At 36.2% G+C, this 27,985-nt stretch overlaps 2 protein-coding genes across 2 annotated transcripts in view; one reads left to right on the forward strand and one right to left on the reverse strand.

Annotated features, from left to right (window-relative positions):
• On the forward strand, window positions 1–25,714 carry LOC105325874 (proteasome adapter and scaffold protein ECM29). The gene is made up of 48 exons (XM_011425608.4): window positions 1–108; window positions 2,720–2,850; window positions 3,183–3,299; window positions 3,728–3,846; window positions 4,519–4,662; window positions 5,044–5,289; window positions 5,654–5,695; window positions 5,898–5,976; window positions 6,208–6,324; window positions 6,656–6,741; window positions 6,830–7,025; window positions 7,249–7,371; window positions 7,546–7,649; window positions 7,868–8,003; window positions 8,120–8,200; window positions 8,657–8,852; window positions 9,041–9,132; window positions 9,223–9,354; window positions 9,501–9,627; window positions 9,712–9,908; window positions 10,068–10,169; window positions 10,287–10,400; window positions 10,560–10,652; window positions 10,899–11,013; window positions 11,166–11,280; window positions 11,452–11,520; window positions 11,837–11,954; window positions 12,221–12,391; window positions 12,609–12,688; window positions 12,835–12,940; window positions 13,224–13,271; window positions 13,433–13,554; window positions 13,858–14,020; window positions 14,331–14,390; window positions 14,582–14,671; window positions 14,843–14,909; window positions 15,088–15,179; window positions 15,836–15,902; window positions 16,009–16,131; window positions 16,614–16,685; window positions 18,010–18,265; window positions 18,514–18,562; window positions 18,659–18,802; window positions 18,951–19,053; window positions 19,158–19,263; window positions 22,325–22,419; window positions 23,305–23,382; window positions 23,862–25,714. The coding sequence occupies exons 1-48, from the start codon at window positions 87–89 to the stop codon at window positions 23,993–23,995; spliced, it is 5,439 nt and encodes a 1,812-aa protein (XP_011423910.3). The 5' UTR covers window positions 1–86; the 3' UTR covers window positions 23,996–25,714.
• Window positions 24,638–27,985, reverse strand: part of LOC105325875 (protein DBF4 homolog A) — a 3,793-nt gene continuing 445 nt past the window's right edge. Inside the window, exon 2 of the mRNA XM_011425609.4 lies at window positions 24,638–27,903. Within this exon, the coding sequence (XP_011423911.3) occupies window positions 26,060–27,903 (1,844 nt within the window). The 3' untranslated portion in view covers window positions 24,638–26,059. The remainder of the gene's footprint in view (window positions 27,904–27,985) is intronic.

Genomic DNA, 27,985 nt, shown 5'->3' on the forward strand with positions numbered 1-27,985 from the left:
TAATGAAATAGGTTCAACCGACTAACTCTCAGACCGATTTAACAAACCTCGTTACATTGTTTCTACTTTTGCTTTGTCACTACACGATGACAGAATCTGATGAATTAGGTAGGTATAGTGTAATTTGACTAATGAAGCACATTGTCCTAATCAATACATGTACGATTTATACTTTTTATGCTCAGATCCATCTCTAATGAAGCTGTGTGTATTTGATAACACGGAACGGTGGTACTGTGGTGATGATTATACTCTGTCCCAAAATATCATGGATTCACATTTTGCTTAATTGCATACTATTTATAAATACATCAGGTTTCAAACGATGTTTTAATATTCAAAAGTAATATGTTTTACGGTGTGACCGTTGGGGCGAGCGCAGAAGGAGCCATACATCTGTCATCATTGTTAAATGTAACCCGTGGACTTAACTAAACCAAAAAACTTTGGCTTTGTCTCGAAAACTTTTACCACCGCAAGGAACCGGAAGATATCAAACTTTTATTCCTATGGTCCCTTCCTAGGCTTATACACTTAAACAAAAAACTACCACTGACTGCACTGAGCATTAATAAAATGTTAAACAGACTTATTAGAATATTTTGATAAACACAAAGCCGGTTTTTTAATTTTTTTTTATCTTTTCTTTACCTTTTAATAATGATCATTAAAATCAATAAATTGTGTGTCTGTGTTATTTCTCATTTTGTTCCTTGTTGTTACCGGTGTTTTAATTATTTTCCTCTGTGACATCAATTTTGTTTTTAATCTTTTTAATTTTTGTACGCTATATAAGCGTTGTAGACATATGTGCCCTCCCCCTCTTTTTAGTGTGTGATATCCAATATTATTGAAAGGTTTGCCGCGATTGACCATGCACATATGCAACTATAACAAATACATGTAGATATTTTAACAGTTTAATTTTTTTCTTTTATTTATTCATTTCAAAATGACGTGGCTACACGTAGATCTAATAACGATTAGACTTTTCTTTTTTAATAATTTTTTGTCACCTACCTAACGTATATACAATGATTGGATCAATATGACAATAAATTTAGCATGGAACTTGCATGTGTATTTACTGAGCAAAAAAAAAATCATCAAAACAAAACTAATCAGCCAAAGAGTCACTGTTAATAGCGAGCGAAGTATCAGTATTGGTGACTCCCTACTGAGTACTTCCTACACGTTACATTCAGTACAGATGCTTGATCCACCTCTAAATGTATCGCGGGAATATAAAACGCGAGATCACTGTGACGTCATACTTAACTTTTTGCGCTCGAAAGTTTTCGTAAATTGTCGGACAAATTCGGGGAAGGAAATGACGTCATAGGTACAGTTTTTTACGTAAGCATATGTGTTGTTTACTTTAATGTTTTTAAAAGGATTATTTATTGTTAAATGCAAATGATGTATGCGATTTACAGGTAAGAATTTTCCTCAGAAACGCTTCCTGTTCCACCTTGTTGCTATGCACCGCAAAGGATCACTGGGATAGTAGAACGTTTTCACGTGGCCTCATAAAATTTTCTTTGAACAATGTGCAGATTTCAACTCGAATTTCCTCCGTTCGTACACGTTGTCTATGGAGCTCGCTACGCGAGCGGCGCTTCGCGCCGCCTCGCTGCGCTCGCTATGAAAAATTTCCAAGATTTCTCAGTCGAAACGCCCCTGTTAGCTTAACAGGTTTCATTACAATGCTAAAAAATGTGATGTCTACGGGGATTTTGTATTGCAGCAAGCCCGGATGATAACGTTGTAAAATTGCGCGATGTATTCTGAGTGTTTTCCAAATGGAGAAAAGATGTAAACATTCCCCATTATAAATCTCCGTAAGGAATCTGTTTTCGTTCCAGTGATAGATTATAATGTGTCAATGAAATTATCTTGGAAATTATCCCTTTCAACAATTTCAATTGCACTTCTTTCATAGGTACTGGCGTGCGACCAGTTTCTCGCCGAGTAACATTTCTCGCCAGTACATTGTGACGTCATTTTTTGTCTATAATTTTATGTGTTGATAAAATGACGTCACAATGTACTGGCGAGAAATGGTACTTGGCGAGAACTGGTCGCACGCCAGTATGCGTATTTTTATTAAAAATCGTCCAAATGTGCTGCATAAATAGCTTGGGACAGACTATAATCTCCCAAAACGTAATGTTATCACGGAATGTGATATGATTAAGTATCTTTTTGTTTGAAGTTCAGTGTGGTGGTTTAACATTCTGACATTTCTTCAAACTTTGACCTTTGAGGTATTCTTCTATCATAGTTTGGCCAATAAAATGCACAAATTTTTTAGTGCTGAGTCCGTTCAATCCCCAGCAAAGGCAATATCAGCCTGTTACAATTAGCTATCCAGTTTGGACCACACCTTTTCTAGTGCTCTGAATGTCAACTGAATGAAGTTGGGACTAAAATTTTGCATCAAAATCTATGTAATTTTATGCAGATCTTGATAAGAATAATTGGGAATTATGAATGTGAATATTGAAAAATGGATACATAGATACATGTTAATAATTTTAACCTATCAGATATAACAAAGATTTATAATGAATGAAAACTGTTCCTTCCTTGCATTTTACTACAAGTGTGTTTTACTGAAAATGTTGTTCTGGAATTGCTTATGATTAAAATGACTGACTGATAAAAAAAGATAGTTATATCTAATGCAGTAAAGTTTCTTCATCAAATTTAACAACAGGTCTTGTGGAGAGAGTGTTCCTAAGGATTGGATCAGCGGAGACTGATGATCAGCTAGAGAGCTGTCTGGACAGGTTCCTTCCACCTGTGCTCCTCAAACTCAACAGCTCCGAGGAAGCCGTTCGCAAAAAGGTAAAGTTAAGAAATAAAGAAATACAGTTTTAAGATCTGAAATCTTCATTTGCTCATGGCATTGAATAAGCTAGTAGGTAAAGGCAGCAAGAAAGCATTCTGTGAAAAAGAGCAATTCATGACTGCATAATAAATCACAATTTCTGAAAGATATTTAATTAGTGTATACAGATACATATATTGAGAATTTCATGTTGGAAAAAAAATATTCGAAATACTTTTTAAATTTATACGGTGATTTTAAATAGCTCAATCTGGTATGTTTTTGTCACTATTATTCTAAAAAATATTAAATAAAGAGCCCACTAAGACATTTTCTGGTTTTTCATAAGGTGATGGAGCTGCTTGTCCATGTAAACAAGAGGTTGAAGAGTCGACCCAAGGTGCTCCTACCTGTAGAAGAGCTGATTAAACAGTACAGGGACCCTGACGCTACATCCATCATCACTGTAAGCAGTCAGTCATAGTTTATTTTCATGTGTTATTTATGGAACTGTTTCAGTAGATAAACTTTAGCTGCTCCTCTGTAAGATGTATTGAATACTGTAAACTTATTATTTGTTAAGCAGTCTCTGCTAAATATTGAACAATATGTATCAGAGATTTTTTTTGGCAAGGTTAGCTTGGATTTGATTTAGCACATTTCTGAATGTACCTATTGCTCTATATATATGTTGACATTTTGCAATGTTCTAGATTAACTGATTAGCAAAAGCAGCATTCTGCCAAAAAACATAAAATAGAATACACAGCCAAATATAATACCTTTACTGTAACTCATTAACTATAACAATACTCTATCTTGATGTTGTTTGCCATAAGTAAAACTGTATTACAATTTGGAAGTATCACTTATTGGTCATGCATATGTTTACAGAATTTCTCCATTATCTACATAAGGATGGGGTTTCCCAGACTGGCCCCTGATAAGCAAGCAGAGTTAGTTCCCTTACTATTCCGGTGTTTAGAAGGAAAACCCAAGGCCCAGCAGGATAGGTTACTAAATTTATCAGAATAATCTTCTACATGAAGTCATTTGCAAAAGTGTAATCTTTTCTCTCAAGAAGGCTGGATGGTCATGGCCATCTTTAGACTATATTAATCTCCTTAAGAAATATATATATATATTATATTGGATAAATTGGATAAAAATCATATACCATCACATATCATGAGAGATTCTTTTTATCACATGTTTTACCAAGTATTTTGTTATAAACCTCAATCTTTTCTATAAAAATTGTAATTGTGAGCCACGCAACACATTTACTACACGACATTAACAACTTTACACATGGAAAAAAATTCCTTAAAGATTAAAAAACATTTCATTTTTGAGCATATCTGCCTGTAGCTACATAATGTTTAATTATGACGTCACGTGGCGTAAGAACTCACAGTGGAATTTAAAAAATTTATCCCATGAGTGATATCCACCATATACTGAGATAAAGATGTGATAAAGATATATAACAGAACATTCAATTTTCAAAGCTAAAAATTTATGGATATTACCTTTACTAAATGATAGTTTATAGCTAAACAAATCATGCATCAAAATTTAAGGAAGATCTGAAGAGTAATTCGTTGACCACTCAGCCTCCTGCCTCAGCACAGGTATTGAAATAAGGTAATATTGTGTGTAATTTCTTTTGTTCTTTTGTTCAGCATACTTCTTTTGATGACCCCAGCCTTAGGGTTCATCACCATGCCAACAGATCCAGAGAAAAGGAAGAACATGTTTGAAGTGGATGAAAAAACTCGAGCCGACATCCTGAATTACTTCATGGACGTTCTCCTCCTTCCATATAAGTTAGTATGCATGTTTACTGAAACTTAGCAGTAACTGTTGGGATTGATCTTACCATGATTAATTTAAAAATTTCCATACATGTATTTTATTACACGTATGAATTTATAAATAAGATTTTAGCAGACTGATGCCCTTTTTTTCTATAAATAGAATCAAATGTACATTGGTAGGTTCTAAGAACATTTATATTATTTTTCTTTTGAAGTCAAACACTTCCTATCCATAATTAGTTAGGTCATATCATTTCTTAACAATTTCATTGTTTTGATGAAATGTGAATGCATGCTTTGCAATGTAGTGTAAGATTTAGGTATGATTGAGTAAATCTGTACTGTCTTGCTTTGAATTGACTCCGTTTTCATGTTTTCTGATGGACTTAGTGTTCAGGGTTTGTTGAGCCAGACTTCACGACCAGCTAGTGCCCCAGCGGGTAACAGTCCAAAACCAGCCTCACCCCCAGGGCTGAGTGAGTACTCCCTTCGGCGGGTGACCGGGGACACGCCCCTGTCAGCAGAGGCCCTGGAGAAGACCAAACTTGGGATCATCAAGTTCCTGGGTGCCGAGCTGTTCCCAGAAAATGCGGTCATATGTCACTACATCATTGCTTCCTCTGACACAAGGCACAGGTAGGCAGCTTGTTCTATTATATATTTTTTTAACCAATTTGCATAAAACCTCTTCTACAGTAGGTTAGGAATTTTTTTCAGCAAAAAAAAATTGTGGGAGGCAGTCCCCTCGGGAATTTGAAAATCTCATTTTCATAACAGTTGAAAACTCTATGAAATTATAATAAAAGGTTGAAGTTTGTGATTTTTATAATCAGGAAATTTGTTTCAAAATGTTGGAATTGAGGAACTAAGTACTCACATAAAATAAGGAATCTACACTATTAAATTTGATGAACCATACTTGTTATTTTACAATTAAGAGTTAACTAATTTTATTGCCTTGATTTTTTCAATCACTTTTTATTTATTTATATGCATACAGTGTTGCAACAGCTGCAGATTTTGAATTAAAGAGAATCCAAGGGTAAGTTTTTTGATTTGGACTTTTTACTTGCCTAGAAGATAATTACAATTTTAAATAAATCTTCACAAAGGTATCACAATGTAAAATAATATTTAATTATTTATGGAAAGATAATTTTGATTTCTAAAAACCACATACATTGGAGTTTGGTAATTTTAGATATTTATACTCTGTTAACCTAGTCTCCTGCTCTGATTTATAGAACTGTGGATTGGAATGACCTAGAGATTGTGAGACAGTTGTTTGGTCTTTTTCAAGGAACAATGGATGTCAAAGGCCAGGTGGGTTATGACAAAATTATGTTTTCTTTATTTTGTAAGAATTAATTTTTTTTTTAATTTAGAAATAATTTTCATAATCAGACATTTATGCTTCACACCCAAATGTGTGTACTTTTATATCAATGCAAGTCTTGATTCAGATTGAAGTAATGGGGAGTTCTGAATTTTAACATAACAAAAATGGATATCTAGATAAACGTTTTTATTATTTTGTTGTCGATTATATCTTAGCCCCCTACCAAACCAGAACTGAAGCGGACCCCAGCATGCACCAGAATTCGACTGAAAATCTTCCCAATCTTCCTTAGATCCAGGGAGGCAGCCTGTGTTTTCCCATCATGTGTCCAGGTATACGGAGCTTCATAATTGAGGAGTAAATATCAAGTGTTTGGAAGCCAATAATGGTATATTTGTGAAATCATAATTCAAATAGGATTTTTACCAATCCATTAAAATAATAATATATTGGTATTAGTGTGTTGAGCCTCCTTAACAAGAGCATGTGATTTGAAGTTTTGGTTGGAGAATTCTAAAGCAAAACAAAACTCTTGAGAAAAAAGGATAATTAGAAAAATAGCAGCATTTTCCTTAGAGAGGTGACCTAATCATAGACTACCTGTATTGGTCAGACAGATGTAGGTTACACACTGTTAAACTTGTGCTTTGTCTTTACTTCCAGGTTATTTTTGACTGCTTATATGGTCAGAACACAAATGCCAAGCTGAAGAACATGGCTGTACAGTTTGTTCATCATGTTTGCTTCAAGTAAGTGAGGGTAAAACAAACTTACACTTTTTATTGTTAAATTTGGGTACATGTACTAAAATTTCATATATTCAATCTTATTTATCAGTTGCAAAGACAACAAATTTCAACCAATCAGCTCGGTCCTACTGTCTGGGATGATGAAGCTGATTTCGGAGACCAAGGATGACTCGAGACTCCGCAGTCTGGCCTATGTTGCCGTGGGTAAAATCATCAGGCGAGCTCCACAGCTAGTAAAGAAGGACATTGGACTCGCCCAGAAACTGTTTGATGCTATTGGCCAGGTGATTTTGATAATACATTGTACAAGTAACGAAAAGTCAACTGACGGAATATATTTAGGAATTTTGCATAGTGGCAATTAATCATGTAATTAGTTTCTTTTGATGAATATGAAATGTAACTTGGAGACAATAAATTGAATTTGTTACATTTCTTTGTTTAAAAGATTCTAATGAGATACTTTGAGGAAAACGTTTACCAATATTTTGTTATTTAAATAAACAGGAAGATGCTGAGTCTCGGTTAGCTGTTCAAGAAGCATTGTCTCTGATGTCATCAGCCTACACAGATATTGACCAATCAGCTCGCATTCTGATGGAGGCACTAATTACCCAAAATATAGAAAAGGTCAGGCTTAAGATGAAAAAAATTGGAGTTAGATTTTTGATTTAACTCTTAATTAATCATTACAAGTATGATACATTTGTGGTTCTAATTTATAGATCTGATTCACTAAATATATTGGTACAATGTAATAAGAATAATGATATACATGTATTTTTATAACTTTCATTTCTTAAGGATGAAGCCCAAGCAAGAACTATGGCTGTTCAGTATGCCAAGGTTGTTTTCCCAGCGGATCACGTCCCATCTCGCTTCATTCTTCTCCTGGCTTGTGGTGATAAGTAAGTCTATTAAGGAATGTGGATATTTATGCCACCCAAATATAAATGTTTAAAGAAACAAACATTGGTAAAATACTGTTTCCTTAACAAAGTTGTAATGCATTGGTAAACTCATATCAAAATGTGAAGTTTATATGAGACTGCCTTTGTAAATGTCAGGTAAATCTTTGATTAGTATTCTATTTGTTTCTCATTGAATGATCTGGCTCTGTATTTAGCAAGGAAGACATTCAGGTCGAGGCCAGGAAGGCCCTGTATGGTGAGAAAAAGCGAGATAAAGACGGGAACGAGGTGGAGAGGGAGGATGTTGTACTGCCGGATTTCTCTAAAATAATGAACTACATCAACACACAGGTAAAAGCCCCATTCATCTGTGTAGTGTAATTTCATTTAGTGGTTTTTACTATGAATCAGATAGCAGTGTTCAGTATACATGTACTTGTAATTGTGTCCATACAACTTTTTGACAGGTCCAGCAGAGGACCGCCTCACAAAGACTCCACACGGTAGGAAGTCAGAAGCTGCCCTTCTCTCCAGCAGCCTACGAACAGGTAATAATATGAAAGAACATATTTATATGGGCAAATTGACTGCTGCTCAATCCTCTACAATGTAATTGTATTTATATACTGGTACTGTAAAATATATATTTTAGTAGAATACTGGGGTTCTTCTAAAACGAACCCTCTATTTTAAGCTGATCTTATATGATCTTCTCTATATTTTCTTACCTGACTCTCTGTGCAATGTACATTATGCTTATATTAAGTGGATTCAACGTCATTTTTTGGCTGATTCTCAATGCCTACATGTACATATTATGTACATGTAATTCTACATGATATTCTGTGCCTATATCCAGCTGATCATGATAAATTATCCTTATTCTATGTGTCTGTTGAGTCTCTGTGTCTATCTTAATGTGAACCACTGTTTTATATTTGCCTGTTTATTTTTAGATAAACTTCCATATATTTATTTAACTGATTCTACCTTTCTATAATTAGATGATCCTGTACCTGCGGCTGTGCCTGGTCCACGGCGGGGGGATCTCCTGTGACACAGACTCGCTCTCCTCCATGCAGGACTCCTCCCCCCAGGTTGCCCGCTATGTCCGTCCGCTCCTCCAGGCCGACTCCAGCGAGAACGCCCCCGTCATCTTGTACCTCAACTTTAACCAGAAACTACTCAGTGCTGTTGGAGGTGAGACTCTTCATTTGTTATAGTGGACAAGTTAAGGCTGCATATTCTTAGCATATGCACTATGTTTACAAAAGTCTACCCTTATTTGGAAACTTTTCACAAACTATATTGAATAAGTTTAGAAAAGAAGGGAGGGATAGGAAAATTTTTGTTCTTTGATGGTTGACTGGTTATTTCTCTGTGTACAGGCCCTGTGTCCATGTTTTGTTTGTTGGAGCTGGTAGCTGTAGCCCCTGACATGTTGGCCTCAAAGTTCATCTCTCAGCTCAACTGGATAAAGGTTTGTATTCAGGGATTGTCTTGTGGTTTCTGTCTTTTGTTACTGTTATTTTTGACTTTACATTCAGTTGCCCACTCTCTGTTATTTCAGAGTTATGTGTTTTCCTCGCGAGAAGATCTGAAAAGTTACTCCAGTCAGCTGTTGGCCATTGTCACATGTTGTCAACCCGAGGCTGATGTTCTTGACACTCTCACTGACTTCCTATCCAAAATGTCCGACAAGGTCCCTCAATTTTTCCCATAAAACCTTATGAATCAACATGCTTGTCATGTCTTTTACCTCTTATCATGAGCAATCCTTGATCATAACAATACACTACATACCAGTACATGTGTACTTCAAAGCAGATTTGTATTTACTGTTTTCAGAATTTTGAGGTACAGCAAGGTTCTATTTTGGCCCAAGGTTACCTTATTGGACGGTATTTAAGGGGGAAGAGAGAAGGACTGAGTTCAGCTGTCCTCACAGTGGTGGTAGACTCCATCAAACAGTTGGGTGAGTAACAGGGTTTTTTTGGTGGAGGGGGACGGGAGGGGTAACTAGATATCATTATAATGTTCATTGATGTTTTCCCTGTAGTAAACATCATTAAGACAGCTACGGAACTGAATGTGACCCTTGTGTCGAGTGCCTGTCTGTCCCTGGGAGAAATCAGTAGGAACATGGCACTGCCTCTGCCCTCTGGGGAGGAAAGTGACAATGAAGGGGAGATAACCAAGATGTCTATACTAAACATGCTCCTGAAGCTGATCAAATCCTCTAGTCAGAACAACAAGGTACCTGGACTTTGTTTGTGTGGTGCAGATATATTAAATGAGACCTGGTTCAATCATTCAACAACTTCTTGTATTGTTAAACTTTGATTATATACATTAAATCAGACTATAATTCCATTTACACTGTAATCCTTGACTTCGTTTAATGTGTTTGTTTAGGTAAAGGAGCGTGCAGCCTTGACCATGGGACAGATGTGTGTGGGGGATGCACTCTTCCCATTCAGGAGGAAAGTCTTACAATACTTGATGGATTCTATACAGGTACATCACCACTTTAGTTATTTCTTGTGTTTGATATGATTTGTCACCAATATTGGAGGTGTGTGAGTTTTTCTCAAAAAAGTTCAGTGATGCATGTATTTTATTTACTTGACACAGCCCAAACAGATCGAGCTCCACCTGACCACTGCCGAGGCCTTGGTGTTTGCTGCCACGGGAGTGAACTCTCCCGCTGCTCGAGACGTCTGGACTCAGACTGAATCAGACTATCAGGTGGTACTTAGAACTCTTTATTGATATTAACGAGAGTGCACTTTATAAAGCATATTCAAGAAATCAATCATTAAATGTTAGAAGGTTGAATTTATTTTAGTAGAAAATGTCAATATTTTTTGGACATACTCTTATTTATGTGATTTTTCCATTGAACAGAAGAGCATCAGTCCGGGTGAGGATGATGTGGAGTGGTATATGGAAACCATCCTCACAAAGTCCATCATCAGTGCCAACCCTCACCTGAGACAGGTAATCTATTGTCAGTGCTAATCCTCACCTGAGACAGGTAAAGTAATCTTTTGTCCATGCTAACCCTCAAATAAGATAAATAACTCACAAAATCCATTGTCAGTGCCAACCCTGAGACAGGATACCAGTAGATACATGTAGCTCAGTCTTTTTTCCCTGTTTTAATTTTTTTTTCTTTTCTCTCTTCTCTATCAAAATTTAGACCTAATGGTCCAATGCTTACATATATTCTGTTTTGTTTGATAGGCGGCTTGTATCTGGCTGCTGACTCTGGTGAAGAAATGTGGACAGCACTCCATTATACAGAGCAAACTCAGCCAGCTTCAATCGGCATTCATGAGCATGTTGTCTGAGAACGATGGTGAGAAATTGGCATCTATTAACCAGATAAAATATTTTCACCAGTCTCCAGTTTATTATAGTGAAGACATCAATATTTTATGTACCATATTGAAGAAGCATGTGTTTTAGAGGGTGAAGCTGGTACTCAAGCTATTGATTTGTTTTTTGTAGATGTAACACAAGATATTGCATCAAAAGGGCTGGGTATGATTTACGAGATTTCAAGCTCACAACAGAAGGATTCATTGGTGTCTGAACTCGTGGAGACACTTACCACAGGAAAAAGGTCTGTGGTTTAAGGCAGAGATGCACTTTGTATGTAATGGATAGGGTATTAGAAATTTGTGGGGACAGCTAAATAAATACTTGTTTTATACCTGTGTGGTACTTGTGAGAAATGTGTATTCATCATTAAACTAACACACTTTGGTAATTCATGTGTCTTAATTATTTCCAGTTCTAAGAAGGAAGTAACTGGAGATACAGCAGTGTTTGAGGATGGAGCCATGGGCAAAACTCCTGACGGGTCTGTATAGTTATATATTATCAGCAGTTGTTGGGGTCTGTATAGTCAAACACTGCAGATTCCTTTTTTATGCAAATGCTTAATTATGCAAAACAACCACATCAAATTAGGAGAATTTAAAACTGGGAACGCCTAATTTTGAACATAGTTTTATTCAGTCTACGTCTGTCAAAAAATATGTGCTTCTCATGATTTTAAGCGGATATTAATTCCTTGCATTTAATTAGGAATCTTCAGTACTTTCTACAGCTATATAGAAGCCACATCCTCTATTGTAAAGATGTTCAGTGTTTATGACATTTGTTTTTGTTTACAGTGGAGGGATCTCAACCTACAGAGAACTCTGCTCCATTGCTAACGACCTCAACCAGCCTGACCTCATCTACAAGTTCATGCATCTGGCCAATCACAATGCCATGTGGAATTCCAGAAAGGTAGCAAGGGCATTCGAATTTTATAACATAATTAGATTAATATGTGTAAATATACATGCAACTGACAGAGTTTTATATGAGGAATGAGTCTATGCTAGTTTTTCAGAATGAATCCCCAAAGTATTTTTGTTTACCCGAACAATTTTAAGGAGAAAAATTTTACCTCCAATTTGTCATTGTTTGGATGCTGTATGAAACAATTTCTGTATTAAACTTAACGTGCACATAGAATATCATGGTTTTGATTTGTGCTGTTCTTGTTATAGGGGGCAGCGTTTGGGTTCAGTACGATCGCTGCCCAGGCTGGTGAGCAGCTCCAGCCCTTCCTGTCCCAGATCGTCCCCAAGCTGTACCGCTACCAGTTTGACCCCAATCCTAGGATTCAGCAGGCCATGGGCTCCATCTGGAACGCCCTGGTCAAGGACAACAAGAACACGGTGAGGGAACAAAAATACATGTAAACGTGTACCACACAACCATTGACTTCTTTATTCAATAATATAAAATATTATCCAACTCTTCCCGTAGACTTCAGTCCTACAGACACTGATATCTATCACAGTATGCTGACATTCTGTTGGATCATCCCTGTTGATGCAGGACCTGAATCAATTCCTTGTTTGTTTCTATAATCCAGCACTTTGATTTATGTAGGTGGATACGTACATGAAGGAAATTTTGAGAGACCTGTTGATGAACTTGACAAGTACCCAGTGGAGAGTTCGCGAGTCCAGGTAAAAGTGTACATTCACTGTCATCAGTACATACTTTTGCTTGATACATGTATGTGATTAAAAATATCTAATAGTATGAAACTAAAACTATATTGCTAAATGTAATGGGAATAGAGTACAAATTCAAAATTCCAATACTTCAACAGCTGTCTTGCTGTGAACGATTTGTTACGAGGAAGACCATTGGACGATGTGGTTGACCAACTCCCAGAATTGTGGGAGACATGCTTAAGGGTCAGAGATGATATCAAGGTACATATTTAAGATTTTTATGCTCTTTTTCTGTCAAAGTCTTGTTTTTTATTTTTCATACATTGATGGGTCTTTCTTTTCGTGATTTGACTTGAGTTAAATAAAAACTAAGTGAACAAGAAACCCCTTTAAAATAACAATTCAATCTTTGTTATGTTTTTATTTCTGTTTGAGATACATTATCTTGATAGCATCATTCAGTAGATAAATGTGCTTACACATCAATACTTTAACAGTATTTTTTTTGTAGTATGTTATAAATGCATACCGTTTCTTTTGGCAGGAGACTGTAAGGAATGCTGCTGACTTAGCCTGTAGATCTCTGAGTCGGGTCAGTAATAGAAAAAAAACCTTATGTAGTTTTTTACTGAATTTATACCAAAATTCATGATACATGTACATTGAGCATTTTGAGCTATGTGTTACCCATTTTTATTAGTACCTCAATGTTATCAGACAGTGTGAATGAGTTTAGGATTGTTTCTGTTTCAGGCCTCCATCAAGATCTGTGATGTTAACTACGGTAAGATGGGGGAGAAGGCCACCAGCCTGGTACTGCCCTGTCTGTTAAAGGTCAGCACACACAGCCCTGTACCTGAGGTCAGGGCCATTGGGTAAGTCCAATGTCAAGGTTTTGAGTATCAATGAAGAGATGTTAATGGGAAAGATCTTCAGATATATCATACCCATTGCTCTACAGAGATAGAATCCATGTTTGACGATAATAACAGTTTCACAATGGGTTTAAAGTGTCATGTTGTGATGTTCTGTCATAAGAAGTAAAAGTCACAGGGTGTCAAGGACCCTTAAGATATATTTAAATTTTGTTTCCATGAACCTTTAATCTATTAGATGAATTGAGCTGCAATAATATTAAGACCCTGTTTCTGAACTGTAATTTGAATTCTTTGCTGCAGATTATCAACATTGTTGAAGATTAGTAAGAATGCTGGCCCCCTTTTGAGGCCTCATATTGCTGTACTGGTGACAGCTCTTCTAGAGGCTGTGAGTGGCTTAGAGCCACAGGTCATGAACTATTTCAGTCTCAGGATTGCTGGCAGTGAGGAGGCCCAAGAGAGGGTAGGTGTCCAAATCCTCTTTACAAAAACCCAGTTACAAGTTAGGTATTGTTTTACAGTTAGGTGTCCACATCCACACATCTCTGACAGGAGAGGTCAAATCTTTGTTTTTTATGTAGGAGAGCAAAAAAAGAGATTTAAGAATATCTCGAAAAACAGATAAGCTCGTGAAACTGAGATTTATCATTTAATTTGTCTGTATCCCCCTCAGTACTTGTCATACACTGTTACATGTAATAATTATACTGATCAACAAAATAATGAAGAGGAGATAACTGTGGCTGTATACTAATTTTGATCCCTTGTTTTAGCTGGACAGTGCACGCATCGCTGCCTCCAAAATGTCCCCCATGATGGAGACAGTCAACTATGTAAGTAAGGGGTTTAATATCTTTTTATACCAATTTCAAATTAGAATAAAATCATTAATCAGATGTGGAAATAAGGATGTGAACTTCCTAGTGGTTAGTTGGTTATAAATAGAATCTATATATCATGAATAAATGCATATGGTATTTTGGAGTGCGTAAATCAATTAATTACAAGTTTTGTAATTTCACAGTGTGTGCAATTTGTAAATGCGGATGTTTTGGTTGAATTGGTTCCACGGTTGACTGATCTCATCAAAAGTGGCATCGGCATAGGAACCAAGGTCAGTACACGTATCAACATCCCATCGGAGTGTTTGTGACAGCATTAGCAATAAACAACATATTTTATGTTAACTGTGGTTTTGTTACTTTGACTTAAATTTTATCTCATCATTTTAAGCTCATGTATAAAGATCTTTAGCTGTACCTGTACTTTGTTTTGTATGTTGTAGGCGGGATGTTCCAGTCTAGTGGTGTCACTGGTCCATCACTGTCCGTTAGATCTAACACCTCATGCAGGTAAATTGATGGGACGACTTGTATGATAACATTCAGCTTTTTATTTTAGTTTTGTTTTGTATATTATAAAACTCTTTGTGCTTGTATTCCATTGAAATAGGGTAGTTAGTGCACTTGTACATTTCTTTATTTCATCATCCACATGGTTTTAGTATCTTCAAATTTGCTTTACCTGTAGGGAAGCTGATGAGTGCCTTTTTGTCTGGACTGAGTGATAGAAATGCCTCAATCAGAAAATCATATGCCTCAGCTCTAGGTCAGCTAGTTAAGGTTAGTGAATGCCAAGGTCAAATTTTCAAGTCAAGTTGCAATTTTTTTCAAATACCGGTACTGTAAATGCAATTTTTAAAGATGTAAATTTTTTTTTTAAACCATCACAACTCTAATTTGCCATTTGTTATGACAAAGACTTTGTTTTAGTTTTGCTGTCCTATTTAAAGCTGAACACCGCTCGTAAATAGGCACCGTCACACAGATACCTGGTATATAAACCCTTCGATTTCGTTACACCCGATTGCACACCTGAACCTCGTGGCCGACATGTAGTATTCCTTTCGTGGTCTTTAGATTTTATGCATTTTTTTCTTATCTTATGTTCATTTTCTGTTCGTAAATAATGCATTGACCAATTTATTTGATGTTAGTATTCTCCTGGCTTCAAAAAGTGCGTAAAATTTAGAAATTTCATCGCGACCGGGTAACACGGCGAGGCAAAATGTACGTCCACACAGGTGAGACCTCTACAGCGAAGTACTTTGAACTGTTTAGAGGTCTGTCCCTTATATAAGGGTTGTAGGGACAGCAGTGATTAAAGAGAAATATGGCGGACAGTGCCTATTTACGAGCGGTGTTCAGCTTTAATAACTTGTCGTTAAATTATTTTTACAGCATCATTATGAGATTCACATGCTAATGATCTTTGACAGGTTGCCAAGGACAGCAGCGTGGAGAAGTTGATTGGTCGATTAAGGACATGGTATCTGGAGAAGGAAGGTCAGTCTGAATTACATGTAAATATCAGATAATAAAATTGAACATTGTTTACATTACATGTATGTAAATTATTTAATTCTTTATTCATCAATTTTTTATTAACCAGAGGAATCGGTAAGGTCTGCTTGTGGTCTAACTCTGGCGGCCATTTCTCAGTACAACCCTGATGTCCTCAAGAGGCACGCTGCCCTAGCTTTACCCCTGGCCTTCTTTGCAATGCATGAGAAAGGTAATTACTATACAATATGCTGTTCTTCTTTACTACAGTGTAGATCCTCGATGATAGATATGCATTGATTATGCATGTATATAATGGAATCGGATAAAATAAAATAAAATAGGATTTTCCTACTTGTTATGGCTTTGACAATTCGCTGCAATATATGTTTTGGCTTTTCCAAATCTTGAATTCATTTGGATTGCATAAAAATACAAAACCTTTTTTTTTTACTGAAATTTGAAATGGCATTTTTACCCTATACCCTGCATTCAAAGAACATTTATCATGAATATGAATAGATATGCAGAATGTTAAAAGAAATTATTAAAGTGAACAGAATAAGACTTTGATTGATAATTTAAATCACATTTTAAATTGAAATAGAAAACATACTTCTTTTACTACATTGATTTAACAATTTCATTGTGGTTACAGTAACATGATGTATCATACTGCATGTATTAACTACCTGGTAATTGTTTGTTTGATAGAGCCTGAGAATACTGACAAAACAGAGAAGAAAACCTCAGTGTGGGAGGAGGTCTGGATAGATGCAACACCAGGTAACCTACATGTATGAGATGCTACACCAGGTAACCTACGTGTAGTAGTCGCTACACCAGGTAACCTACATGTATTAGATGCTACACCAGGCAACCTACATGTATTTGATGCTACACCAGGTAACCTACATGTAGTAGATGCTACATCAGGTAACCTCCGTGTATAAGATGCTAGACCAGGTAACCTAAATGTATTAGACGCTACACCAGGTAACCTTCATGTATATGAGACTTCACTCTGTAACCAACATGTATAAGATGCTACACCAGGTAACCAACATGTAGTAGATGTTACACTAGGTAACCTACTATATTAGACACTACACAAGGTAACCTGTATTAGAAGCTACACCAGGTAACCTACATGTAGTAGACACTACACCAGGTAACCTACATGTAGAAGACACTATACTAGGTAACCTACATGTATAAGATGCTACACCAGGTAACCTACATGTAGTAGACGCTACACCAGGTAACCTACATGTAGTAGACGCTACACCAGGTAACCTACATGTATTAGACACTATACACCAGGTAACCTACATGTAGTAGACACTACACAAGGTAACGGGACACTACACCAGGTAACCTACATGTAGTAGATGCTACACCAGGTAACCTACGTGTAGTAGATGCAACACCAGGTAACCTACATGTAGTAGATGCTGTACCAGGTAACCTACATGTAGACGACAATATACCAGGTAACCTACATGTATTTGACGCAATGCCAGGTAACCTACATGTATTAGATGCTACACCAGGTAACACATGTGTTAGACATTACACCAGGTAACATTAGTAGTAGATGCTACACCAGGTAATCTACATGTAGAAGACGCTGTGCCAGGTAACCACATGTATTAGACGCTACACTGGGTAATAAATGTGTTAGACACTACTACAGGTAACCTACATGTAGGAGACACTACACCAGGTAACCTATATGTAGTAGATGCTGCACCAGGTAACCTACATAGTATTAACTAGTTAATAGCTTTATCATCAAAATTTGATCATAGGTAGTTTAACTATTAAATTTTTTCATAACCTTTTTTATGTAATTAGATAGTTAGACAAAACTTCATTCAAATCATGATTACTGGGGGGTATGAAAGGGGAATAATATTGGATCATGATGTGTATACAGAGAACCTCCCCAATGTATACACAAATATAGCACATGCATGTATATATGTACATGTTAATAGAGTTTCAAGTTTTATCTAAACAAGGGCAACTGGATTTTCATTCCAAAATGTAGAGTTTTCTTGTGGTGTTTTACTTGATCTACCTGATCATTGTCTCACCTTGATTACAGGTACGGAGGCTGGTCTGCGCCTGTATCTGGAGGAGATCGTCAGCCTGCTGGGGGAAACCATCACCTCACAGTCCTGGTCCACCAAGGCCCAGGCAGCTGCCGCCATGAGCTCCGTGGCATCCACCCTGAAGGAGCGCCTGGGGCCGCCACATCTAGGGCACCTGCTGAACACACTGCTGGCAGGTCTGTATGGGAGGACATGGACAGGAAAGGAGGCACTACTGCAGGCTATTGACACAGTCTGTACTTACTGCAGGTCAGTGGATAAAGCAAGTCAACTGAAAACTGTTATTGTCAGAGGATTGAGTAGGTCAACTGTATACTGTAAAAGTTCGTAGAACAGGTCAGCTGTATACAATGTACTGTCATTGTCAGTGGATAGAGAAGATCAACTGTATACTACCGTTGTGGATAAAGCAGGTCAACTGTATAGGAATATACTGGCCCATTACTGGACCAACTGCACTAATGTGAGGTACAACACATGTTTGTTTATCATTTCAGGGAAGCATTACAGAATGAGTCAGACAAGGAACAACCTACAGTCGCCACGGTAAACACAACTTCTCTGTAAAACAAGTGGTGCCATTACTGTGATACTCTGTGACAGCATTTATTTATTTATTTGGTCATCATTTTCTTGTGTCAGGTTGTTGAGGCAGTGATGAAGGAATGTAAAAAAGAGAACATTTCCTACAAAGTGGAGGCTATGAAGTGTATAGGGAACCTGCTAGAGGGTTACAAAGTGGATCAGTTTAAAGACATGTGGACTCTAATCACACCGGTTCTAGAAGTAAGTCTTTCATTATTGACTATTATTTCACAAGTCTTTTCCAGGTAAATAGGTCCATCTATTGTTACTGTCTGCAATATTTATTTTTTATTCCCTTCACCTATAGTAACTCAAAATGATTAAGGGTAAAATTAATTTGATAATTCAGTCAAAACCAGAAGATGAAGAAGAACGCAGTAAGAGAGAGTTACAGATAGACTGTTATTTTGAAGTGTTGGGACAAGCCTGGCCCCACAACCTCACTACTCAAGGTAAACCTCAGCCCACGGAACACTGACCTATTGAGAAGTCTCACTGAATTTGTTGTCGTTGTGTTATATTGGTACTGTATAATGCTGTATGTTTGTGGTTACAGATGAATACTCCTCAAAGTTTTGTTGTTTGTTGTGTGAGTCCATTCCTCAACATGTGTGGAAAGTCCAGCTCTGTATATTGAAATCCCTACACAAGTTTATTGAACGGTAAGTCACTTGGAATATGAAATAATAAGAACACCAACAAAAGACGGTCCCAGGTGCAGAACACAAGATTACAATTACCTGTTTACTTCAGAACTTCTGCAGAAAAAAAAATAAACCCATATGTCCCGTCCCACCATTGTATGGATGAAATATAACCTTAGCTTTCCTTAGACTGGCTTATATGATATCAAATACAAACAAATGAATATATTTATTTATTTCATTCGTTTTCTTGATTAAGTTTTTTAGCTCACCTGAACCGAAGGTTCAAGTGAGCTTTTCTGATCACCTGTTGTCCGTCGTCCGTCCGTCCGTCCGTCCGTCTGTCTGTCTGTCCGTCCGTCTGTAAACTTTTCACATTTTCAACTTCTTCTCAAAAACCACTGGGCCAAATTTAACCAAATTTGGTACAAAGCATCCTTATGGAAAGGGGGTTATAAATTGTAAAAATAAAGGGCACAGCCCTTTTCAAAAGGGAGATAATTGCGAAACAGTAAGTATAGGGTGCATGTCTTTAAAAATCTTCTTCTCAAGAACCACTGCACCAGAAATGCCAATATTTACACAAAAGCTTGTATATATAGTGAAGATTCTAAATTGTAAAAATCGTGACCCTCGGACCAAAACTGGGGCCCCAGGCGGGGTTCAAAGTTTAACATAGAAATACATAGGAAAATGTTTTAAAAATCTTCTTCTCAAGAACCACTGCACCAGAAATGCCAATATTTACACAAAAACTTGTATATATAGTGAAGATTCTAAATTGTAAAAATCGTGACTCTCGGACCAAAACTGGGGCCCCAGGCGGGGTTCAAAGTTTAACATAGAAATACATAGGAAAATGTTTAAAAAATCTTCTTCTCAAGAACCACTGCACCAGAAATGCCAATATTTACACATAAGCTTGTATATATAGTGAAGATTCTAAATTGTAAAAATCGTGACCCCTGAACAAAAAAGTGGGGCCCCAGGCGGGGTTCAAATTTAACATAGATATACCTTAGGAAAATGTTTAAAAAATCTTCTTCTCAAGAACCACTGCACCAGAAATGCCAATATTTACACAAAAGCTTGTATATATAGTGAAGATTCTAAATTGTAACAATCGTGACCCTCGGACCAAAACTGGGGCCCCAGGCGGGGTTCAAAGTTTAACATAGATATACCTTAAGAAAATGTTTAAAAAATCTTCTTCTCAAGAACCACTGCACCAGAAATGCCAATATTTACACAAAAGCTTGTATGTATAATGAAGATTCTAAATTGTAGAAATCGTGACCCTCAAATCAAAACTGCAGCCCCAGGCGGGGTTCAAAGTATAACATAGAACTACATATGAAAAATGTTTAAAAATTTTCTTCTCAAAAACCACTTCACCAAAAATGCCAATACATACACAAACGGTTGTATATATAGTGAAGATTGTAAAAATCGTGACCCCTGAACAAAAAAGTGGGGCCCCAGTAGGGGTTTAGATTTTAACATATATAGGAAAATGTTTTAAAATCTTCTTCTCAAGAACTATAGTGCAACTGTTTGGGATATTACTATGCATACATGTACATCCTTAAATAATGTAGATTCAAAAAATTGTAACTCCCGGACAATTGATGGGCACCAAGAGGGGTTCAAAATTTAAACATTTTAAAAAACATAAAGGAAAAGTTTAAAAATTTTCTTCTCAAGAACTACAATGTTTTAGTTTGTGGAATTTCTATGCCTTCGCTCATGTAGATTCCTAATTGGTAAAATCGTGACCCCCGGACCAATACTGGGGCCCCAAGATGGGGTCAAAGTTTATTATAGAAATATAAAGGTAACGTTAAAATATCTTCTTCTCGAGAACTACAATGCCTCAATTTGTGAGATTACTATCATGCATACAACCTTGGATAATGAAGGTTCGACAGTTTTAAAAAAGTGACCCCTGGACTAATACTAGAGACCCAAGATGGGTTTAAAGTTAAATGTAGAAGTACCGGTATATATGGAAAATGTTTAAAAATCTTCTTTTCGAGAACTACAATGCATCAATTTGTCAGATAACTACGTAAGCACCCTCAAATAGTGTAGATTCGAAATTATAAAAGCTGTGACCTCAATCTAATACTGGGGCCCAAAGAGGTGTTCAAAGTTTAGCATAGAAATATAGAGGGAAAATGTTGAAAAATCTTTTTCTAGGGAACTATAATGCTTCAGCTTGTGAGATAACTATGCAAGCATCCTTAAATAATGTAGATTCCAAATGATTAAAACTTTAGCCCTGGACTAATACTGTGGCCCAAAGAGGGGTTCAAAGTTTAACATAGAAAGATATATTGAAAATGTTTTTAAAAAGTTTTTTTCGAGAACTATAATGCTACAGTTTGTGAGATTATTATGCAAGGATCCTCAAATTGTGTAAACTCTAATGTAGTGGAACCAAGAGTTATCTTTCTTGATGTTCTGTACAGTCTGAGAGTTATTTCTCTTGAAGTGGAACTCTGCTACGTTCAGTTTTTCAGGTTGTGTACGTGCGGTCCTACCGCAGTGCTACACATTTTCATTCCTATGTTACTGTTTATGTTGTTCAAGCCAACCATAAACCTCGGACCATAACTGGGTCCCCAGAAAGGGGTTCAATGTTTAAAATAGAAAAAGCATATGCTACGAAATGTAATGTTACAAGGAACTGCTGTTCAGGTGAGCGATGTGGCCCATGGGCCTCTTGTTTAAGTTTTGGCACTATTCCAATTGCAGAATAAAATATTACCAATATTTTTTTTTTCAAATTCATGCTCAATTTTTATTTCCTATTTAGTTTCGAATGAGAAAAACTTATTGGCATATGTATTAAAAAGTGCACATCAGTCCTAAGTTCAAACTTTACCAGTCTGAACATTAGATGCAATAAAATTCCCTTTATGAGCAAGTTTTGAAAAAAAATCAACAATCCCCTGGGTTTGTTATTAAAATGCATAGTCATGTTTTTCATATTTTGATGTGTACAAATAACATTGCATTGAGATGATGTGATCATTTGTGTTAATCAGTTAATAGCTATCACAAATTTTTTTTATAGCTATCACAGATTTGATTCCGAGGAAGCTTTTAAGCAGTCTGGGACAGACAGAGACATTGTGGTCACAATTCTTAAATCCATACTACCTTGCATAGGTAAGCTCTGTATGATTATTGGTTGAATAGTACCCCACGCAATGAAGTTATGAGGGGTATAATGTTTTTGACTGGTCAGTCCGTCCATCCTCTTAAACTGCTGCACAGAAATTTGTGAAACTCTGTTAGTATTAAGGACACAATGTGTAGAATGGTGTGCATATTACCAGGATATTCTGATTCCCTTATTTTTCTGGGAATTTGGTCCTTTTGAACTTGGAACTTTGGTCCAATGTTAAATATAGTAATGAACAGTTTGTAAGCACATTTCCTTCTAACAGCTGCATGGAATTTATGGAAACTTTATAGGCATTTAGGACACAATGTGCAGATGTGCGAATTTTCAGAAAATTCAGATTTCATTGTTTTTTTTCCTGAGAATTATGGCCCTTTTGAACTTAGAATCATTTTAGTTGTTGAAGACGAAGGAATAGATGTGCATATTTGGTATATACAAAGAAGTAGATATGCATATTTGCAAGAAGTGTTTTGCAAGCTATGCCCTTAAATGCATACCTTGCCATTCAATGTGTGTATCTGTGTCAAGTAATGGGGGGAGCCTGGGGTATGTGAGCTGGCTCACTTTTTCTTTCGTAATAAGTTGAACTTTATCTTAATAAGGAAATTCTTTTTACAACAGTGTTAGTATTTAATTAATTCTTATGTACATGTATTTATTGTAAGGATGGTAATTCATTGTATAGTAATAAAGTACCGGTATATAGTACATGTATTTTCTTAAAGGTAACTTAATTACCGGTAATAATAAAAGAGTCTATTGCACATCTTTGGTGTATACAAGCAATCATTACATTTATATGTGGTAAACTGAGACAACGCTGATGGTTGTTAATTATAATGTTATCATGATTGGGTCTATTTCAGGCAACAAAAAATACAGTGCAATAAGATCCCAAGCATTGGATATCGTGGAGTTACTTATTAAAAAGACAGAAAATGTTGGTAAGGAAGTGAAGAAATGAACAGAAACTTAGGGATAAGCATTAATAACTGTAACATGCAGTGTAGGTTTATAGTAATATATGAACATATTGTTTTTATATTACATGAACATGTACATAGCGATCAGTGAATACAAACGATTTTAACAAGGTTCTTCCAAAGTTGTGACCTAATGTCCTAAAAATAAAAGGGCTATTAGAGGCACCTTCAAACAATATTATGTTAGTATTCTATATTAAGGAAGTGTAGAAATCAAATAGAAAATTTGAATTGTGAAAAGTCATTAAATACGTATAAATTCTATTGAAATTGATATTCAGGGATAAAGAACAAGGACTTGTAGGCACAGATTAAATTTTTGAAAATATATTTAGAAAATATGTAAAATATTTTAGATATACATGTAGTTGTGTAATATATTGTTTTATTTCTTTGATTTTTAAATACCGTACTAATCCTGAGGTCCCTTCTACTTTAAGGTGTCAGTCCCACCTCTGTTCTCACTGTGGCAGGATTGTTCGAGGCCCTGGAGGAGCTACCCAAAGATCTGACTGATAGAGGGCGCTCCATACTGCAGAAAATCAAAGTACCGGAGCCTATGGAGACCTCGTGATGACTGTGATACTGTAACATTCTCAAATAGATACCAAATAAATTTGTCATTTTAGTTTTTGACTTTCTCATGCTTTTTAAAATACACATGTATATAATTTATAATGGTATTTTGGATATTTCTCTCCTTGAGAGCTGAAATACATGTACATATCATACGTACATGTACGATATTGAAATTTTGATAAAATAAATTTATGGTCCAGTATCTCGCATGAAGATAATAGTGGTAGCAAAATAGGGATGGTCAGCAAATGATACCATATCTGCTCCATACCACTGAGAGTGTAACAACCCCGGTACATTGTAAGATAGGTTTGCTCAATATTTTCACCTAATAGCTTAACTCATGACCAAGGGTTACACTAATCATTACTACCATTATGTAATTTTAGGATTTTTCTGTTTACACAGGGGCTAAGTTGCAAGTTGTGCAATGGGATATAGCATCGTTAACCATGTGTATGTAGTTATGTTTTTCTGTAGAAAAAAAAAAAACAATTATCGGTAGGCCAGATATGTAAAAGACTTTGGAAACTTACACTTGGCACATTTTCATTTTCAATTATTGAATTATTTCCCAAGAAATCTGATACGATAGAGTCTGTACATCTCAAATTTTATGTACGGGTGAACAAACACAAAATGTTCAACGAAATTTATTAAATGAAACAAAAATAATAAAGGCATAACATTCAGGTTAATATACTGTATTCCAAATTTATTGGATATATTTTTCATTATTCACATTCATATTCTATATTTTTGTTCAAGCAGTTTCAGGAAACAATAAAATTAAAGAACACAACCAAAAATGTTTCTTATTTGATGACATTGTGTAAAACTTATTCAACCACCAAATAAAACTTTGCTTTAAATAATTAAAAAGACCCCTTCTTATAAATAACTCAAGATATAGTTGATAAATGATAAAACACATGATAATGGCACATTAAAATATTAAGCATCAATTTCTGGTCCTGCAACTCCTGGATTTTTTCCCAAATATCCAGGTCAAGTGTTGCATGAAACCTGACATTAGTTTTAACAACAAACTAACGTAACTAAAAAAAGAGACATTTGAGCAGGGACGTTTATATGCCCTTGATTTGAGGTATCAGGAATAACATATCACAGTTCATTTACAATGAGTATTGATAATGAGATCAAAACAGATATGGTTCAGCTGTTGAATGAAATAAATACCGACATAAGACACTGTGAATTCTATGGAATGTTCAACATGTCCATTATATGTAAAGATCTTGTTCATTGTAGCCCCAGCATTCCTTAGTGAGTTACCTGTGCAGCCTTCTAAGTTTGTGAGTTATTAGCAATCATCCTTTATTTCCAGTACATGTATTAACATTAATTGATAAAAGGTAAAAAGATCTAATATTATGCACATAACCTCATCAGTCATAAAACCATGGATGATCCTGTTTAACTCGTGGTCATTAAAGACCTCAATAAATTAACATGTGTAGGTTATATGGCAATATACATGTATGCTGATGTCCACATATATCAGAACAAATCTCTTGTTCATCTAAAAGCTATGCTGACCAAATTTGTGCAAAAATTAACCTATAACCACCAAATTATTAGACATCTCAGATCTGGTCAGACTTTATCAAGTTTGCCACACACTCCAATAATGACCACTCTTGTGGTTATAATATTGCACAATCATACACCAAAATGACATTGCACAACCTTACCATAAAAAAAAATGAGCATTGCATATTCCTGAAAGAGATTAAAAGTATTCAAATTATAAACAGCATGAGAATTTTACAACATTGATATGTATTCATTCTGTAAACGTTGATAAAAAAAATAAAACAAACTACATGATTCACAGTAACCAGACCTTGAATAAAATACATACCACATTATTAAATATACATATATATTTACAGCTAAAACAACACAATAAAAATATTCAAGCCATCTTCGAATACTAAAAAAAAGCACCAATCTAAATCAAACGCTAAGATAAAGGATTTCAGTCTGAAGATAAACTTCTGTGTCTGAATGCGTCTGACAGAATCAAAACACACTGTTATTGTACATTGAGACGTTTCCGTTTTGATACATATTCATCATCATCACTGGCCTTCCTTTTTTCAGCACTGAACACAAGGCGACAACCTCCAGATTTACGCACCTTCCAGTAGTGACGGAGGTCTCCATTCTGCTGAATGGGAGTGACCTTGACCTTACACAGTTTCAGCTTCATGTCACTCTGCTGGACAGCACAATACACATTAGACGAGGAAACCCGAGGTCGTTTCCTATGAGGCTTTACTAACTGGACGTTTGGATTGACCCTCAAACTACTTAGGTTGATCTTGATTTTGATTGGCTGTTGTGTCGTTTCCTGCCCTTGTTCTGACTCGTAAGTTGGACTTGGCTGGTTCTCCTTATTTTCCAAGTTATTCTGGAATAGCATGGCACGTAAGTCATGGTTTGGCTTGCTGGTACATGGAGAGTAGGTCAGCCTTCTGCTGACTGGGACCTTTTTGCTGGCAGCTACAGGTAGCTGTGGAGTTTTGTTAGAAAACAGTCCCAGAACATTGTCCTCATTATTTACATGATTTGTTAGAACACTTGGTACTTTTTCTGATGCATTTATTCCAGACAGAACTTTGTTTGTTGCATCAGCCACCATGCTCTTTGCAGAGTTATCATATGAAGAGACATGTCCAGAAATTCTAGTCTCAGTTGGTACAGTCTCCATCTTGGTCACCAGAGCTCCGTCATCCAGGTTATCAGCCACTGACACAGGCTTGGAAACATTCTCCAACATTTTGGCATTGCTTTCTTCGGTTACACAAGGTTGGTTCAGAACAGAATCTTCATTCTGGAGGTTTGTATTTTGTGGATTTGAGCTGCAGTCTACATCTGTTTTAATGCACGCAGGTTTAATGTCTGCCATCCACTGATTAGCCAGGTCTGCAAAACTGAGATTTGCCGGCTCACAACTTGGAGAATGAATGGGACTAAAGTAAATGTCAGACAGAGGCCTACTGGACTGTTTCAAGTTTTGCTCTCGTAATGTGTCAATTGGATTTTCTTGCTTTGGAATATCTTTATCTAAGACATCCTCTTCAATAGATTTCTTATCACTGAAAAACAGTTCACTATGATCAGCCTCATTTTTCTTGTAGAAGTCACCTGTGGTTTTTACCAGGCTGTCCCCTACAGCACACTTTTCAGACAAGCATGTGCCATCAGTTTCCACTACAGTTTTTGTCAAGGGTTCCTCTTTTAAGACTGACTCTGATGTCAGATTTGGCGATTTTTCATTCAGAGTGGAGTCACAATGGATTTCTTTATCCAAGTTAAATTTCTTTAAGAATGATTCTAAGCATGGCAGTTTCCCCATAATTTCATCAAGTGCTAAATAATTTGTTGAGTTTCTGATGAATTTCAAATGTTTTTCACTATTCAGATGCTGTCTCAATGTGCATTTATACCAATAATCACAGGCCTCGCAGTATCCTCCTTTCTTCATTATCGGTAATGCCTGCTTTTCAGTTGCATAGCGATTAACATTTTCTTTTGATTTTCGACACAAAAGGACATTTTTATCAAAAGGAGATGCTAACTCTGGACCATAATTCACACTGGGAAAAGAATCCAAGTGTTTCATCAGAGGTTTATAATTCTTCTCCATGTCTTCACATTTGATCATAGGACAATTTTCTTTCTCCGACCAAGTCAAGGGCTCAATCCCATCCATTGCCCCTGCCTTGTTACGTTTCTTCTGCTTTATATTCATGTGCTCTGTCTCCTTCAGAAACTTTGAGACTCTCTGAATATCTACACCCAACACATGGGCATTCTGTACGGGATCATTTGGAAGACTTTTGTGTTTTGCAGCTTTCAGTAGAAGAGCTTTTCCTGTTAACATAAAAAGAGATTTTGTTTAATCTACAAAGAACAATAATTTGATATTTTAAATTATACATACATGATTACAATA

This window comes from Magallana gigas, chromosome 7 (genome assembly GCF_963853765.1).
Source record: "Magallana gigas chromosome 7, xbMagGiga1.1, whole genome shotgun sequence".
Classification (NCBI taxonomy): Eukaryota; Metazoa; Mollusca; class Bivalvia; order Ostreida; family Ostreidae; genus Magallana; species Magallana gigas.

Excerpts from the sequence above, each read along its gene's own strand:
- LOC105325874 (XM_011425608.4), top strand. The coding sequence starts at position 87 with ATGACAGAATCTGATGAATTAG. Across the intron at positions 7,026-7,248 it reads TGTTTGATGCTATTGGCCAG|GAAGATGCTGAGTCTCGGTT; the intron begins GTGATTTTGATA and ends TTAAATAAACAG. Across the intron at positions 9,628-9,711 it reads AGACTCCATCAAACAGTTGG|TAAACATCATTAAGACAGCT; the intron begins GTGAGTAACAGG and ends TTTTCCCTGTAG.